We start from the raw sequence: 18032 nt of genomic DNA on the forward strand, positions 1-18032 counted from the left end.
TCCCATCTCACCCATCATTTCTTTCCTCTCTGTGTATCAGTGTTTTTCCATGAGCTGCAGGAACTTGCTCAGTTCTTCTCCAGAGCATCCACCTATGTAGGAAAGCCAACGCTCTGAAGGCAACCTTCAAGCAATGAGGGACAAAGATTGGTGGACAGTTCCTATTCACTGAAGAAATTATTGTAAGGCATATTGTTTATGATTCCTTAGAGGATTTTCAGTGGGAATAATCCTCATAAGCCCATAGAGGTGGCAAGTTCAATGGCTTTTCATCCTTTTCTATAGAACTCTCCCATTTCTAATCTCCTGCTTCCTAGAATATCTCTGCAAAATGCATTCAAGTTTCCTGTGTCTTCACTGCAGGCTCTGCTTTTAGGGAAACTCAAAGACAGACAAAGTAGTCAGCTTCAGTTATTCTGGCTAGTTCTGGCACCGGAAGGACAGGGCCCACCCTGCTATCATTAGATACTCCTAACTGTGATCAAATGTCCAAGCATCGTGGTCAATGAAGCTCATCTTTGCTTTTCTCCTGGGTGTGGGGCTACGATTGGAGAAAGAAACATCTCCATAAATAGTACAAAGAATATATGGCTTTTTTTAAATTGGAGTATAGTTGCTTTACAATGTTGTGTTAGTTTCTGCCACAAAGTGAAGTGAATCAGCCATATGCATACACATATCCCCTCCCTCTTGGACCTCCCTCCCCGCCTCCATCCCACCCATCTAGGCCATCACATAGCACCAAGCTCAGCTCCCTGTGCTATACAGCAGGTTCCCACTAGCTATCTATTTTACACATGGTAGTGTATTTGTCAAACCTAATCTCCCAATTCATCCTCCCCTTCCCTTCCCCTCCATGTCCACACATCCGTTCTCTATGTCTGCCTTTCTATTCCTTCCCTGCAAATAGGTTCATCTGTACCATTTTTCTAGATTCCACATATATGAGTTAATATACGATATTTGTTTTTCTCTTTCTGACTTACTTCACTCTGTATGACAGACTCTAGGTCCATCCACATCTCTACGAATGACCCAATTTCATTTCTTTTTGTGGCTGAATAATATTCCGTTACATATATGTACCACATCTTCTTTATCCATTCAGATGTCGATGGACACTTAGGTTGTTTCCATGACCTGGCTATTGTAAATAGTGCTGCAATGAACATTGGGGTACATGTGTCTTTTGGACATATGTCCAAAATATGGTATATGCCCAGTAGTGGGATTCCTGGGTCATATAGTAGTTCTATTTTCGGTTTTTTAAGGAACCTCCATACTGTTCTCCTCAGTGGCTGTATCAATTTACATTCCCACCCATAGTGCAAGAGGCTTCCCTTTTCTCTGCACCCTCTCCATCATTTGTTGTTTGTAGATTTTCTGATGATGGCCATTCTGACTCGTGTGAAGTGATACCTCATTTTAGTCTTGATCTGCATTTCTCTGATAATTAGTGATGTTGAGCATCTTTTCATGTGCCTCTTGGCCATCTATATGTCTTCTTTGGAGAAATGTCTGTTTAGGGCTTCTGCCCATTTTTAAATTGGGTTGTTTGTTTTTTTAATATTGAGCTGCATGAGCTGTTTATATATTTGGGAGATTAATCCTTTGTCTGTTGATTCGTTTGCAAATATTTTCTCCCATTCTGAGTGTTGTGTTTGTTTATGGTTTCCTTTGCTGTGCAAAAGCTTTTAAGTTTCATTAGGTCCCATTTGTTTATTTTTGTTTTTAATTTCCATTACTCTAGGAGGTGGGTCAAAAGAGATCTTGCTGTGATTTATGTCAAAGAGTGTTCTTCCTGTGTTTTCCTCTAAAAGTTTTATAGTGTCTGGCCTTACATTTAGGTCTTTAATCCATTTTGAGTTTATTTTTGTGAATGGTGTTAGGGAGTGTTCTAATTTCATTCTTTTACATGTAGCTGTCCAGTTTTCCCAGCACCACTTATTGAAGAGGCTGTCTTTTCTCCATTGTATATTCTTGCCTCCTTTATCAAAGATAAGGTGACCATATGTGCATAGGTTTACCTCTGGGCTTTCTATCCTGTTCCATTGATCTATACTTCTGTTTTTGTGCCAATACCATACTGTCTTGATTACTGTAGCTTTGTAGTATAGTCTGAAGTTGGGAGTCTGATTCCTCCAGCTCCTTTTTTTTAACCTCAAGATTGCTTTGGCTATTCAGGGTCTTTTGTGTTTCCATACAAATTGTATAATTTTTTGCTCTAATTCTGTGAAAAGTGTCTGGTAATTTGATGGGGATTGCATTGAACCTGTAGATTGCTTTGGGTAGTACAGTCATTTTCACAATATTGATTCTTCCAATCCAAGAGCATGGTATGTCTCTCCATATTGCAATCTGTGACTGCTTTTGCTCATGATCCTTTGTGTGCATGTGGTAAATGTGAAAAATTCTGTACATTTTCCATATTTATTTCTCATCGTGACAACTACATTCATTAAAAAACGTGTAGAACACAGTTCAGTATTTTACAGACATGGGCATTTGCAAAGAAAAATACCCTTTTATCTTCATCATGAGTATTTTGTTCAACATTGTTCTTTATATGCTTGCCATGAAGTAGTACAAATTAATTTTAAAACGGATTTGCTGATTCATGAATTAGAAGATAGATAATAGGTCACAGTGTCAGGAGCCAATAATTTTGCCCTCTGTCTTGATCAGCATTACAATGACATGACTCCAAGCTTACTATCTGACTCTCTCTGTCATGTTTCACAGGGATCTGCTTCCAATGGTCATGCTCTTAAAATCCCCTTTTGGGGAGGTATTGAAAGTGAGAACCTGGAATTTTCTGGATATAGTTTTATATACAAAATCAATTTTAAAAATCAACTTTGAAAAGAAAATGGCTGCATCTATTTTAACTCTGCTGAGTAACACTCACTTTAAACCTGGATGGAGCTCAGTATTAAGAGTTGCAAAGTATTTAAAAACTCATGTGTGAAATAGAGTACAGTATAATTATACTTGAGTCAATTACTGACTAACCCAGAGACACATTTTCCTTGGCTAATGATTCCTAATGTCATTTTTGTTGTTATTATTAACTGCTATTCTTTGTTACCATAAGGTGCTTTTATAAACTGAAGCAATTAGCTGTTTGCTGTATTTTTATTCACCATTATTTATAAACTTGGAAGCATATACTACACATCTTGACACCAAAAAAACTATGTATTTTACTCTAGAGAACAATCTGTAGGGAGTCATTTTCCCGCAATTCATGGGTCCTCTTTTTTGTCTGACAAAATCCCAAGGACACCAGGATGTGTTCGGGTAGATTGTCATTATGTTGGGCTAAGAATTAAGCAGAATATAATCTCTTATGTTTAACAGCGTTTGTAAAGAATTTGAGATTACAAAATTGTTACAGTAGGGGTGATTAGCAAATTGTGAAAATGTTGATGTTGAATTGCCTATTCATGTACACACGGGTACATGTGTTTAGTAATTTCAGAATAGACAGGGGATTGAGTATCTGCCTTGTTTATTAGAAAATATATCAAAAAAAATCTAAGTCCAATTAGAATGAAATTCAAATATAAGAATCAACATAAAATTTTGAAATAAGAATATATATTTAAGCTTGTATAGGAGTTCTCTGAAAGAGTTCACTAATGCCAGCTTGTGTTCCAGCTTATTTTTTTTAAATTTGCACCACAGACGTAAAGTTCAATTTCTTATAAGAATTGCCATGCAAACCTAAATTGTCTCTTTGAACCTTGACAGAAATACATCCTTGACATCTTAAGTATTATGTGTTGCCGAGAGAATTGGACTGTGAGGGTTCTGATGCAGATGGCCTTCTGGTTGTTTAAAGGGACTGTGTTCTTTTACCTGCCTCTATTTACGTAGGTCATTAAGTTAAGTCTCTGGGGCTTTTAAGGAAAGAGTTATTAATAGGTCAGAAATATTTTCAGTAATGGTGCAATGAGGTAATTTCAAATTGCTTTTAACTGGTTGGTGGAAGTCACCACCAGACCTAGTTACCTACCTGTCTGTCTATCTATATATCTATCTACCCTAAATATAAACACAGGTAGATATGTGTCTGTATACGTATTTCTTTATATGCCCACCTGCTTCACAGCACAGAACTCATATAATAGAGACCTTCTAAGAATGCCCTAAAAAATAATAAGCCTCATTTTAGCCACATGGTAAGTAAAGCAGTGATGCTCTGGAAGTGAAATAAGAAAACACTCTTTGTTGGGATTAGTGCTAAATTGTGTTTTATAATGTCTCCATGGACTAAACAATGATTATTTCTAGTTCTTTACATTTCACACACTGTTGCAGAAATGATAAAATATTCTTCCCAGATAGAGATTATGTTCGATGCTGCCTTATCTCTGACCAGCAGAGGCCCGATTAACTGGCTGATTGGTATGCAGATCATGCCTTCACTAGTAAAATTTTATTATGACTCTGAAGTGAAATTTTGATGGCACAATTCATGACTGTGAATATTTTGTGAATTCCAAGTGAAATGAGCAAAACAAAACAAAACAGTAGGAGATTAGATTCACTGAGCTTGTATAATAAACAGATATCAATAAATGCCTGTAAAATTTACAGGTTGAATCTGGGGGAATGGAGAGTGATCCCATTAAGGCTCACAAATGGGCTTAAATGCACATAACGATCATCCATCAGCATTATACTCATTTGTTCTCGCTGCTGTGGTCATTAGTGAGAAACATTCATCTTTGTCATTTCTTAACAGCCTCTGGATTTTGAGACCAAAAAATCCTATACGCTGAAGGTAGAGGCAGCCAATGTCCACACTGACCCGCGTTTCAGCAGCAGGGGGCCCTTTAAAGACACGGCGACAGTCAAAATTGTTGTCGAAGATGCAGATGAGCCTCCAGTCTTCTCTTCACCGACTTACCTCCTCGAAGTTCATGAAAATGCTGCTCTCAACTCCGTGATTGGGCAAGTGACTGCGCGTGACCCCGACATCACGTCCAGTCCTATAAGGTATTTCTCTTTTGAAAGTAAAACTGGCTATAGCGCATGACAAGCAAATCAGTACAAAATGTAATTACGTATGCAGTCTGTGTGGCTGCCTTTGAGACTATGTTCACATGACCAAGGAATTTTGGTCAACATGTACTGCGCTTGTGTGTGTGTGTTGCACACACCTGCGAAGAGCTGCATACAATGCCCAGAGCCAGGAATATCAAGATGAAGAAAGCTATTAAGCTTTCAGAGAGCTCAATGAAAAAGCCAAATCGAATATATTTTGCAGTGCATTTGGGTGGATCTTTTATATGATATTGTTTTTGCTTGTTTGTGCTTTTTTTTTTCTAGCATTAGAAAAGTATTGCTGTTTTTTTCTTTCTTTCTTTCTTTCTCCTTTGACAGAAAGAGAGTTACAGTGAATTATGTATAAGAATTTAGAGGCATGAGATCACTGTCTCAACACATTAAGAGGCCCCCTCTCTTATTTCTGTGTTCGGTGTTTGGCTTTGAAATTATCTTTTTATCACTTTATGGGCATTTCTGATAGGTCAGCATGTTTGGATCGGTGCCTTTTAGACAAAACCTTTCTCTGGCATTTCAAAAATATCTTTTGTTTATACTTTCCCTGCTCAACATTTTTCCCAGGATGAGAAATATAATTTTTTAGAAATCTTTTTTAGAAATAAGGCTCAGTTCTGGGTTTTTCTTGTTGTTGAACTGTGTACATCTTTTCTCTTTTGCCAGTCACCCAAATGACAGTAGATGCTCAAGCTAAATAGCTTTCTTCCAAAAGAACACTGAAAATCTATAACTTGTCCACTGGTCTCCAAGGGTGAAGTGTTAGTTAATGATGTGTTTGAGTGTGGATTTCAAATATTGCTTTAGAAATGTTTGTTGAAAAAGAGAGAGAAACCTAGACAGAAGAATACAGTTTTAAAGAATTGTCCAGTTAATTTATGAGTTAGATGTCAGCTTATATCCAAGTCATTCAATTTCTAAGTTACAGGGACCTACGGCAGATATCTTTCTAATTACTTTATTCAGGGAAACTCGAGACAAGTGAGCTTTCTGAAAGCTTTACTTATTCACTTCTTTTTTATGTATTAAACTCCCAATACTCCCAAGGGTGCTGAAACTATGAGGCTGGAGGTGAAACCCAGCAGAATAATCAGTGCCCCAAATAATTTGAGTTTGGGCAAAAAAAGAATTATTTTCAGGTCCGGAAAAGTTGTTTTTAACACAAGTCATTTCTAAATTCAGGATAATAGAGTGTATCTCATAAGGATATAAAAAAAAAATCCTTTCTTCAAAAGAGCTCAACCTCTAAGAAGGGGATTTGAGGAACCGTCAGTGGCCCATTCTCTGTTCTAAAGGAACTCAACAAGTTGTGGACACACAGAATGGCCTCTGTTTGGCTAAGAAAATCATATCTATCAAAGGGACAAGTATTGAATACAAGGGCAGGAAGTATCCAGAAAAATAAATTTACGTGGGCATCCATTTTTTGACTAAATAGTGAAGTTGTGAAATGGCTTTACACTGAAATTCTAATATAAATAGAGACAGTGGTACTTGTTGAATGAATGAATCTGCCCCATTTTCCACTGTTACTCCAAAGAACACAGAACAGAGCAATTGCCACTTTCTTCACATCTTCAAGCATAAGAGAGAATATGAAGAAAGTAAACAAGATTGGTCTAACCGAGAGACCAGCCATGGGGTCAGTTTAGCATTTGATTTGTCAAGATTTCTACTCTTGTCAGCAAAGAACCCATAGGGGGCCAGGAGCATGCCAAGCTGAGGACCCTCAGGGCAAATAGGGGTTCAGATATCAGGGCAATCCTATGTACACCCCAAACATGGAATCTATAGTACCAGTGGGAACAGACTTCCTGTGCAGAAACATGTTCTTCATCAGCTGGAGATGAAGTTTGAGTAACTTTTGATACCAAAGTGAAAGTGATACTAACCTCAAATTGGTTAGAAGTGGGTAAACATCCAGGTTCATAGCTCCCCACATGTTTTTGCCCATTTTATAATCTATCCATTGACTGATGTAAAAATGGAGATATGCTGATAATCATTCCAGCTCACAGGGAATCAAGTGATGATTATCATTGTAGTTGATTGTTATTGCTATTGTTATTTTTTATAATTGTCAGTGGCATAAAAGGCAGGTGAAGAAGAAGCTTGAGGCTGCTTAGCAACAACTGCCCAACCTGGAAGCATTTTGTTTCCAGGCAAACTAAAGGGGGTCTGGGGCTGTGTTACCAGGAAGAGATGGATAGATAAAGTACCATTTGATGACACAGGCATACTCTAGCTCTGATAGATGTCAGGCAAGTGCTAGTTCCTTGGCATATATGGTTTCACCCGAAGATGGGGCGATTACTGTTTCAAATCATTTACAACAGAGTTTTGATGCATTATTCAGAAAGTGAGCCCCACACCATTCTGACTGGAGGTGGACTGGCTCCATAGGAATGAATCTAGAATGTAAGAATCACCAACTGCATTTTTCAGTATGTGTTCTGCATTTTTGCAGTTGTCCCTCCCCTAATCCCTGTCCCCTCAACTGGGTTATGGAGAGCAGCTTTCCTCTGTCGATGCACAATTGGTTAATTTGTGTAGAAAATTAAATTTCCTGACTAGCCAGAGCAGTGCATAGTTCCTTATAAGTCTAGCAGACAGACTGAGAGCCATTTAACCTTTTTAAACAGAACTAGAGGACACAGATATTCAGGGAATTATCAAGTAACAAATAACAAAGCATGATTTTCTCTTTAGGGCTGTTGTATTTTATATGCTAACAAGAATGTACACATCTTTTAGGGGAATGTTTACTTTGCCATCCAGCAAGAAATAGGCATTTATTGTGGCATCTGCCATGTTAAAACATGCAGTCATTAATTGGTTGGTCAACTTCCTCTAAGACTCAGCTTCTTTTGAGAGCACATTGTCAAGCTGAAAATATCATGTATTTTAAAATTCTTATAACTAAACCTATTTCTATGTCTATAAACATATCTGTATCTATATCTATGTCTGTATAAGCCCATCAGGGCAAACAGACAGTGATACAGAGGCAAAATTCATGGTCTTACCGTCTCCCTTCCAGGAACATTAATTAAGCATGTGCTGCTTTCTTCAATACCATATGCTTCTCAGTAATACAGAATACGATTGTGTAAATTATTTAAAAGATGCCATATCTTGAAACTACAGCAGACTACATTTCAAATCCTGTCACTCCTACTTCCCAGTCAGACAGCTGGTCTCTTGGAATTCTCTGAGACTCAGCTTCCTCATCTGTATTTTGGGATAATATCATCTTTGGAGCTATTAACACTACCAACTAATAAAGCCACCATAAATTTCATATCTTAAATGCAAATTAAAAACCTAGTATTCATTTCACCTTGCAATAAACCTTTCTCTGCTCCAAATAAATAAATAAATAAAAATAAATAATAAAATAAAAATAAAATCCTAGTACTCATTTTAGCAGAGATTCTTCTACTCAAGGTTGCTGACTGTGCAGAATTACCTGCTATTTTTAATTTAACAGTTACATGCTAAATAGTCTAATTAGCATCATTTAGTCTAATTTGCCCTTGCTACTGTGATGAATATTGTTACTAGTGAGTGCTTACTATGTGGCAGGGATTTGCTTAATGTATTCAGTTCATTTCCTAACACCTTTATGAGATAATACGTATACTCATTTAACAGATGAGGAAACCGAGGATGAAAAGACTAACTTGCCCATTGTCATACAAATAGTCGAGAATGGAACTGTGGTGCCTACATTTTTTTTTTTTTTCTGGCAGTGCAATGCCTGCTTTCTGTTCCTTTGTCACACTCCCTTTCTTTCCCTATGATCTCTGTGACTCAGACTGTGTCTCTACGTATTGTGATGGCATAGCAGGACCAATTTTTTTCCTCAAAATCTTCTTTTATGTGTTTGTTTATTTTTAATTATATAATTTTCAGGTGTACAGCATTATAGTTCAACATCTGCATACACTACAGAGAGAGCACCACCACAAGTCTAGTCACCGTCCATCACCATACAGCAGATCCCCTTCATCCATTTCACCACCTCAACCCTGTTCCCTTCTTGGTAGCTACTAATCTATTCTCTGTATTTATGAATTTGTTTTTATTTTATTTTGTTTGTTCATTAGTTTGTCTCAGATGACACATATGAGTAAAATCATACAGTATTTGTCTTTCTCTGTCTGACTTATTTCACTAAGCATAATACCTTCAAGGTCTATGTTTTCACAAATGGCAGGATTTCATTCTTTTTTTTATGACTGAGTAATATTCCATTGTGTGCATGTACATGTTTGTATGACATCTTCTTTATCCATTCATCTGTAGATGGACACTTAGGTTGTTTCCATATCTTGGCTATTATAAACAAGACTGCATTGAATTAGCAGGACCAATTTAATTGAAATAATGAACTATTCATTCTCTAAATGGTCTCATTCAGTCCAGGATGCATACCAGGAAAAAAGGAGCATACATATATCAGGTCTGTGGAATTAACCAGAGTATGGGTGGAGTGTTCCTTTCTCATCAGTCTAGCCCCTTTGTATGGGTTTGTTACTATCAGTTGTGAACCAAACTGTGGTTAGGAGGTAAAGGGAAAAACAATGTTATTGTTATTTGATGAATCAGACATTGTGCTAAGTTTCTATTATGTATCATTTCACTTAATTCTCACAAAAGACACCTATGAAGTAGTCAGTATGATTCCAGCGTTATGGAGAAGGAGACTGAGGCTCTGAAAAGATGCCTCCTGTGCATGTTGACATAGCAGGGGGTGTGGGGCCAGGGTTTAAACCCAGGTTTCTTCTTACCACTGACCACTATGTCTATGCATGCTTTGCTACGTTCTGGTATTTTGCATGAGGTGTAGGATGATGACAGCTAATGTTTACTGAGTCGGTACTTTGTGATAGACACTCTGAAATGGCATTTGAGGGAGCAAATTGTTTGTCCTTAAGGTAAAAGTTCCTAGCACAGAGTAGGTGTTAAATACAGGTCAGTGCTTTCATGTAAACCTGCTATGGCTCATTTTTTTCCTCTCAATAAAGTCATGTCAAGTGTGTATTTGATTTCACCATGGCTTTGAGTGGCATGTGACTGTTTTTTTACATAGTTGCTTCCTATTTATTTTTTGCAAAGCATTCTCCATGAGTAAGACTACATGAGCTGCTTAAATTAAAAGTGGGAATGATGGCCATTCAGCAGGCAAAGCAGGCTGACACATGACCATGGCGGCCACAGTGCTCTGTTGCCCTAATTCCTCTCTTGAATATAAGTGCCCACTCAACACAAGACACTGCTTTTTTTTTTCCTACTTGTATTCTGGCATTTTTATAATTCGCCTCAGTTACCAGGCTTGCTGTTAATGAGCTCTTTTCCTGAAAACGCTTCTTATAATCCTGATGTCCAATGATGCTACAGTGGAAATGTTTCATACTGTAGAAAAGCTGGCAATTGTTTGGCAAGTAAACTGTGTATCGATTGACTCTCTCCTCAATCTTGCAATAACTCTGAAGAGACCTTGTCTTTTTGTTGTTGTCGTTTTTAATTGTGATAAGAACACTTTACATGAGATCTACCCTTTTAACAGATTTTTAAGTGTACAGCACAGTATTGTTAACTGCAAGCACAACGTTATACAGCACATCCCTAAAACGTATTTGTCTTGCGTAACTGAAACTTTATAGCCATCGATTAGCAACTTCTCATTCCTCCCTTCTCCCAGCCCCTGGCAACCACCATTCTGTGCTTCCATGGCTGACTATTTTAGATACCTCATATAAGTGGAATCATGCTATAATATCCTTCTGTGACTGGTTTCTTGTACTTGGCAAAATGTCCTCCAGGCTCATCGATGTTGCTGCACATTACAGAATTTTCTTCTTTTTAAGGCTGAATAATACTCCATTCTGTCTATACACCACATTTTCTTTATCCATTCATCTGTCGATGGACATTTAGGTTGTTTCCACATCTTGGCTATTGTGAATACTGCTGCAGTGAACGTAGGACTGCTAATATGATTTCAGTTAGTTTGAATAAATGCCCTGAAGTGAGATTGCTGAATTATATGGTAGTTCTATTTTAATTTTTTTTTAGGAACTTTCATACTGTTTTCCATAGCTGCTGCACCACTTTGCATTCCTACCAACAGTGTACATGGGTCTAGTACATGGACTAAGTCTTTTTAAAACAATTAAAACTTGGTCACTTAGTTCCTGCACACTCTTAGCCAGTTAAAATTCGATTCTCTCCCAATTCAACAGTACCAGCTTTTCCAAGTCATTTTCCCAAAACACTCACTGTACTGCTAATTCAGCTAATAGTGATTAATATTAATTAAGTCATATATTCATTTAGTCACATGGCCATTCATTCACATTACACTCTCTCTCTCTCTCTCTATATATATATATATAACACGTTATATATACTATATATTATATTCTGTGGCACATATGACTTGTCTATATCCATATCTATATATTTATATCTATATCTATATCTATCTAATCTATGGTTTCCTAAGGAATTTCTATAAAGACAGATCCTCTGCCCTCATGGACCTTGTTCTATAGTAAGGAGGCTGGTTAAATAGCCATGTTAAATTCAAGTCTTTCACATTTATCTAACTAACCTTGAAGGCTATCTGAAAATGATAAACAAAACTAGATTATGGAACTTTAGGGTCACATAGAGGAAGAGGTTTCCTAGTTGTCTAAGGAATTGCAATAGAAGCAACCACAGATATCCAGTGATGTTAAAGTGGAAATATCTCACACTCTAGAGAACCTAGTATTAATCTGGAGGGTGGACTGTATGTATATAATTTTCTCTCATTTTTTATTCCCTCCCTCCCTTCCTCCCTCCTCTTTCTCTCTCACTATAAAGAGAAGCTTTGGGTAGAAAAAAGACTCCTTTTTTCCCTTAAAGGAATAATAAATAATATGTGATGCGGGGACTTTAGAATTCTGGGACTAGCAGAACTCAGATAATATTATTTATTAAAGCAGTTAGAGCAACCAGTAGAGCAATTAGAGGCAAAAGTTGAAAACTTGTAGATGGAATTTTTGATACTCGAAGTGCATGGGAGAAAATGTTAAAGTGGTTTCTTTAGGCATAATAACAAAAGCTAGAATGAAATTAAACAGTGAGAAAGAAACAGTTGGAGTTCAGTGAAATACATAACTGATTCATAACTAAGGGGTTTATTTCATTATTAGTGGCTCTAAACAGCATCTTTCCTTGCAGTTGGCTCAACATTGTATCTTCCTATAAATTTGCCACAGCAAAATAGTTTTTATAATATAAAAGTGCATTTATTCCTGTTAAATTTGGAAACTAGAATATACACTGCCCTTCTCCAAGAGCAGCATCTCCCTAGCTGTGCTCTAAGGAACATCACTGGGACAAAAGACAGGGCAGCCAGATCAATTTGAACTCGAGCTTCTTTGCACTAGGATTTCATAGATGAGTTACTTGGCTCAGGGGCTTTGCAGTCTTTAAGAGGGAGAGATTTAGTCTTTGAAATTTCTGTAATTTTTCAGAGAATCTGAAACATTTGATGTAAAGGACATTCAGGCTTCTGTGCTGGTCTGTGCTCTAGATTCTAATGCATCAAGCATTTCAGAGCATTGCAAACATCATGACATTTATTCCTATTTGTGTAGTAGGATATACGTTGCCCCCTTTTCCTTTCCATAGAACCTACTTAAGGGAGGACCCACGACTAGTGAATACTTTAAGTCTATTGCATAAGGCCAGAAGTCAGCAAACTATAGCCTGTGTGCAGAATCTGGCCTCCCACATTTTTAAAAAATAAAGTTTTATTGGAACACAGCCACTCTGCAGTGGAATAGTTGTGACAGAGACAGTGTGATCTGCAAAGCCTAATATATTTACTTTACCAAAGAGTTTGTCATCTCCTACAATAGACTGGTAAGAGCTTGGATTTTCATCAGTAATTTGAATAGTTGGTTCTCACATAATTCCAGGATCTTATTCTGTCTAGGAAACTCCCTAAATGTAAGATTTTAGAAATATTTTTTAAACTTGGAGTAGTCAAAGAAATTCTTTTATTAGAATCCAGCTGTATATGATGGGGTTGATGTCCCCCACGCTTGCCTTAGAACCCTTGGGACGTTAGTTCTCATGGGGCACCTGACAGTGTGCACTTACGTTGAGTCAGCCAGAAAAATCTGGCTTCATTTAGTGTAGCTTTAGGGAAAATCACCATAACTACCATACACACTGTGAAAGGACATCCTGAAAAAGACTGAGATGCTTACTCTCTTGGACTGGGGAATATATTTGTTTCTTGCATGAATTTCTCATAATACCCTATTTTTCTACCTGCCCCTTCTGTTCTCCAGGCCTCAGTGATGACTATGGTACAGGGTTTTTAGAACTGAGGCTGGTGATTGCCTTAGCCAGACTCTGGCCTCTGCACTTCAATGCCTTGGCAAAACCGCTGACTTGCACAGCAGCATTTCTCTCTCTGAAAGCATGAAGTGGCATGAAATAGAATTTCACTTGGAACAGACTTGCTGGAGTATGTTCAACAAACTCTAACACGCATTCTCCAATACAAGAGTAGATGTTTAATTAGTAATACTGGAAAATTTTTGTGGATCTTCAGTCATGCCTATTTAGTGTTTTAGCACAGTGCCCTTCACATATGTCTCATTTACACTGTATGACATGAACTCTATGAATTACCTGTATTCTTATCCCCATTAAACACGTCGGTTGCAGGTTGTTTTCCTGGGAAGTAGATGGAGTTTGAAGTGCAAGCTGTTTGTTAGAGAGCAGCACCTGTGACTGGAAGGGGACAGAAGCAGGCAGACTTGGGGAGCAGTAAAACTGCAGTGCGATCCCAGCAAAGCCTTGGCCCAACCCAGTGGGATGAGTATTGATCATCAGAGGAGTCCTGTGTCCTGCCGGAATGGTAGGGCCTTTATCCCTCTGCTGGCTTAATCTCCAGGTAACTCCTGGAGAGGACAATTTCTGCAAAAGAGGCAGATTCTAAGGACCTGCTGTCTAGAGGGTCTCCCCTGACTGCTCATCCTACAGCTCTGGCATCCTTCCTTAAAGGGACATCTGCCCCGAGTATGTCCATCACGGATAAGTGCACGGAACCTCTTTACTGGTGTAGTAATTTGCCCAACTTCACGCTGCTAGTCATCTAGCTCCAAACTCACATGTTACCTCCAAACTACAGTGTCTTCTCTTAGGCAAATATATATTTGTTCTACATTTTTAGATGCAAATGCTAAAGCGGCAAATTGATTTAGCTGAAATGTTACCAGTGTGGTATGGTAAACCTGACTAACAATAATCAAAAATTATCAAACTGATGAGAAACTCTGGTCTGAAGTGCAGGAGGAGAGGCCTCTGAATGCAGTCCCCCTATGAGCGAGTGGAACTAGACTGAGCACGAGGAAAAGAAGAAAAGTTTGGAGAATCTTGAAGTCGTAAACCTGGGGCTCAGATATAAACCTGATGGAAGCCGTAACTTGGGTCTCAGACGCTGGCCGAATCCCCCAACGCTGTGCCCTGGAGCAGAGAAGGCTAGCGCCCAGCGCCCTGCATGACTCAGACCCAACGCCTGGCCCTCAGGTGACTGCACCTGACTGGGAAGCCCCTGACAGGAGGCCACCCCTCAGGCGTCTCCGGGACCCAAGGAGAGGAGCCCCCGACAGGATGCCCGGCCCTCAGGCAACTCCGTGACAGGATGGCTGCCTGAACTATGTGGCCGATAGGGTCTTGGTGCTCAGGCCTGGTGTCAGGCCTGAACCTCTGTGGTGGGAGAGCCAAGTTCAGGACACTGGACCACCAGAGACCGCCGAGACCCACGTAATATCAATCGGCGAGAGCTCTCCCAGCGATCTCCATCTCAATGCTAAGACCCAGCTCCACCCAACAGCCACCAAGCTCCAGTGCTGGATGCCCCATGCCAAACAACTAGCAAGACAGGAACACAACCCCACACATCAGCAGAGACGCAGCTTAGAATCATACTAAGTTCACAGACATCCCGAAACACAACACTGGACGCAGCCCTGCCCACCAGAAAGACAAGATCCAGCCCCACCCACCAGAACACAGGCACCAGTGCCCTCCACCAGGAAACCTACACAAGCCACTGAACCAACATTACCCACTGGGGGCAGACACCAAAAACAACGGGAACTATGAACCTGCAGCCTGAGAAAATGAGACCCCAAACACAGTAAGTTAAGCAAAATGGGAAGACAGAAAAATAAGCAACAAATGAAGGAGCAAGGTAAAAACCCACCAGACCAAACAAATGAAGAGGAAATAGGCAGTCTACCTGAAAAAGAATTCAGAGTAATGATAGTAAAGATGATCCAAAATCTTGGAAATAGAATGGAGAAAATACAAGAAACATTTAACAAGGACCTAGAAGAACTAAAGAGCAAACAAACAAGGATGAACAACACAATAACTGAAATGAAAAATTCTCTAGAAGGAATCAGTAGCAGAATAAATGAGGAAGGAGAACGGATAAGTGACCTGGAAGACAAAATAGTGGAAATAGCTACCACAGAGCAGAATAAAGAAAAAAGAATGAGAAGAATTGAGGACCGTCTCAGAGACCTCTGGGACAACATTAAATGCACCAACTTTCAAATTATAGGGGTGTCAGAAGAAAAAGAGAAAAAGAAAGGGTCTGAGAAAACATTTGAAGAGATTATAGTTGAAAACTTCCATAACATGGGAAAAGAAATAGTCAATCAAGTCCAGGAAGTGCAGAGAGTCCCATACAAGACAAATACGAGGAGAAACATGCCAAGGCACATATTAATCAAGATATCAAAAATTAAATAAAAAGAAAAAAATATTAAAAGCAGCAAGGGAAATGCAACAAATGACATACAAGGGAACCCCCATAAGGTTAACAGCTGATCTTTCAGCAGAAACTCTGCAAGCCAGAAGGGAGTGGCAGGACATATTTAAGTGGTGAAAGGGAAAAACCTACAACCAAGATTACTCTACCCAGCAAGGATCTCATTCAGATTCTATGGAGCAATTAAAACCTTTACAGACAAGCAAAAGCTAAGAGAATTCAGCACCACCAAACCAGCTTTACAACAAATGCTAAAGGAACACCTTTGGGCAGGAAACACAAGAGAAGGAAAAGACCTACAAAAACAAACCCAAAACAATTAAGAAAATGGTAATACGAACATACATATCGATAATTACCTTAAATGTAAATGGATTAAATGCTCCAACCAAAAGACATAAACTGGCTGAATAGATACAAAAACAAGACCATATATATGCTGTCTACAAGAGACCCATTTCAGACCTAGTGACACATAGAGACTGAAAGATGGAAAATGATGCTCCATGCAAATGGAAATCAAAAGAAAGCTGGAGTAGCAATTCTCATATCAGACAAAATAGACTTTAAAATAAAGACTATTAAAAGAGACAAAGAAGGACACTACATAATGATCAAGGGATCAATCCAAGAAGAAGATATAACAATTGCAAATATTTTTGCACGCAACATAGGAGAACCTCACTACATAAGGCAAATGCTAACAGCCATAAAAGGGGAAATCGACAGTAACACAAAAATAGTAGGGGACTTTAACACCCCACTTTCACCAATGGACAAATCATCCAAAATGAAAATAAATAAGGAAACACAAGCTTTAAATAACACATTAAACAAGATGGACTTAATTGATATTTATAGGACATTCCATCCAAAAACAACAGAATACACTTTCTTCTCAACTGCTTATGGAACATTCTCCAGGATCATATCTTAGTTCACAAATTAAGCCTTGGTACGTTTAAGAAAACTGAAATTGTATCAAGTATCTTTTCTGACCACAACACTATGAGACTAGGTAGCAATTACGGGAAAAAAAACTTTAAAAAAATAAAAAGAAATGGAGGCTAAACAATATGCTACTAAATAACCAAGATATCACTGAAGAAATCAAACAGGAAATCAAAAAATACCTAGAAACAAATGACAATGAAAACACGATGACCCAAAACCTATGGGATGCAGCAAAAGCAGTTCTAAGAGGGAAGTTTATAGCAATACAATCCTACCTCAAGAAACAAGAAACATCTCAAATGAACAACCTAATCTTACACCTAAAACAATTAGAGAAAGAAGAACCAAAAAAAAACCAAAGTTAGCAGAAGGAAAGAAATCATAAAGATCAGATCAGAAATAAATGAAAAGGAAATGAAGAAAACAATGACAAAGATCGAGAGGACGAAAAGCTGGTTCTTTGAGATGGTAAACAAAATTGATAAACCATTAGCCATACTCATCAAGAAGAAAAAGGAGAAGACTCAAAGCAGCAGAGTTAGAAATGAAAAAGGAGAAGTAACAACTCACCCTGCAGAAATATGAAGAATCATAAGGGCTTACTACAAGCAACTATATGCCAATAAAATGGACAACCTGGAAGAAATGGACAAATTGTTAGAAAAGCACAACCTGCCGAGACTGAACCAGGAAGAAATAGAAAATATACATAGACCAATCACAAGCACTGAAATTGAAACAGTGATTAAAAATCTTCCTACAAACAAAAGCCCAGGACCAGATAGCTTCACAGGCAAATTCTATCAAACATTTAGAGAAGAGCTAACACCTATCCTTCTCAAACTCTTCCAAAATATAGTAGAGGAAGGAACAGTCCCAAACTCATTGTACGAGGCCACCATCACGTTGATACCAAAACCAGACAAAGATGTCAAAAAAAGAAAACTACAGACCAATATCACTGATGAACATAGATGTAAAAATCCTCAACAAAATACTAGCAAACGGAATCCAGCAGCACATTAAAAGGATCATACACCATGATCAAGTGGGGTTTATCCCAGGAATGCAAGGATTCTTCAATATAGGCAAAACAATCAATGTGATACACCATATTAACAAATTGAAGGATAAAAACCATATGAAAATCTCAATAGAT

At 38.3% G+C, this 18032-nt stretch overlaps 1 protein-coding gene across 4 annotated transcripts in view; it reads left to right on the forward strand.

Annotated features, from left to right (window-relative positions):
• The window catches only part of CDH8 (cadherin 8), a 370300-nt gene that overhangs the window by 222830 nt on the left and 129438 nt on the right, over positions 1-18032 (forward strand). For all 4 annotated transcript variants that reach the window (XM_068527304.1, XM_068527303.1, XM_068527305.1 and 1 more), the window contains one exon: positions 4751-5004. In XM_068527304.1, coding sequence (XP_068383405.1) covers positions 4751-5004 — 254 coding nt within the window. The remainder of the gene's footprint in view (positions 1-4750; positions 5005-18032) is intronic.

Source organism: Eschrichtius robustus, chromosome 19 (genome assembly GCF_028021215.1).
Source record: "Eschrichtius robustus isolate mEscRob2 chromosome 19, mEscRob2.pri, whole genome shotgun sequence".
Classification (NCBI taxonomy): domain Eukaryota; kingdom Metazoa; phylum Chordata; class Mammalia; order Artiodactyla; family Eschrichtiidae; genus Eschrichtius; species Eschrichtius robustus.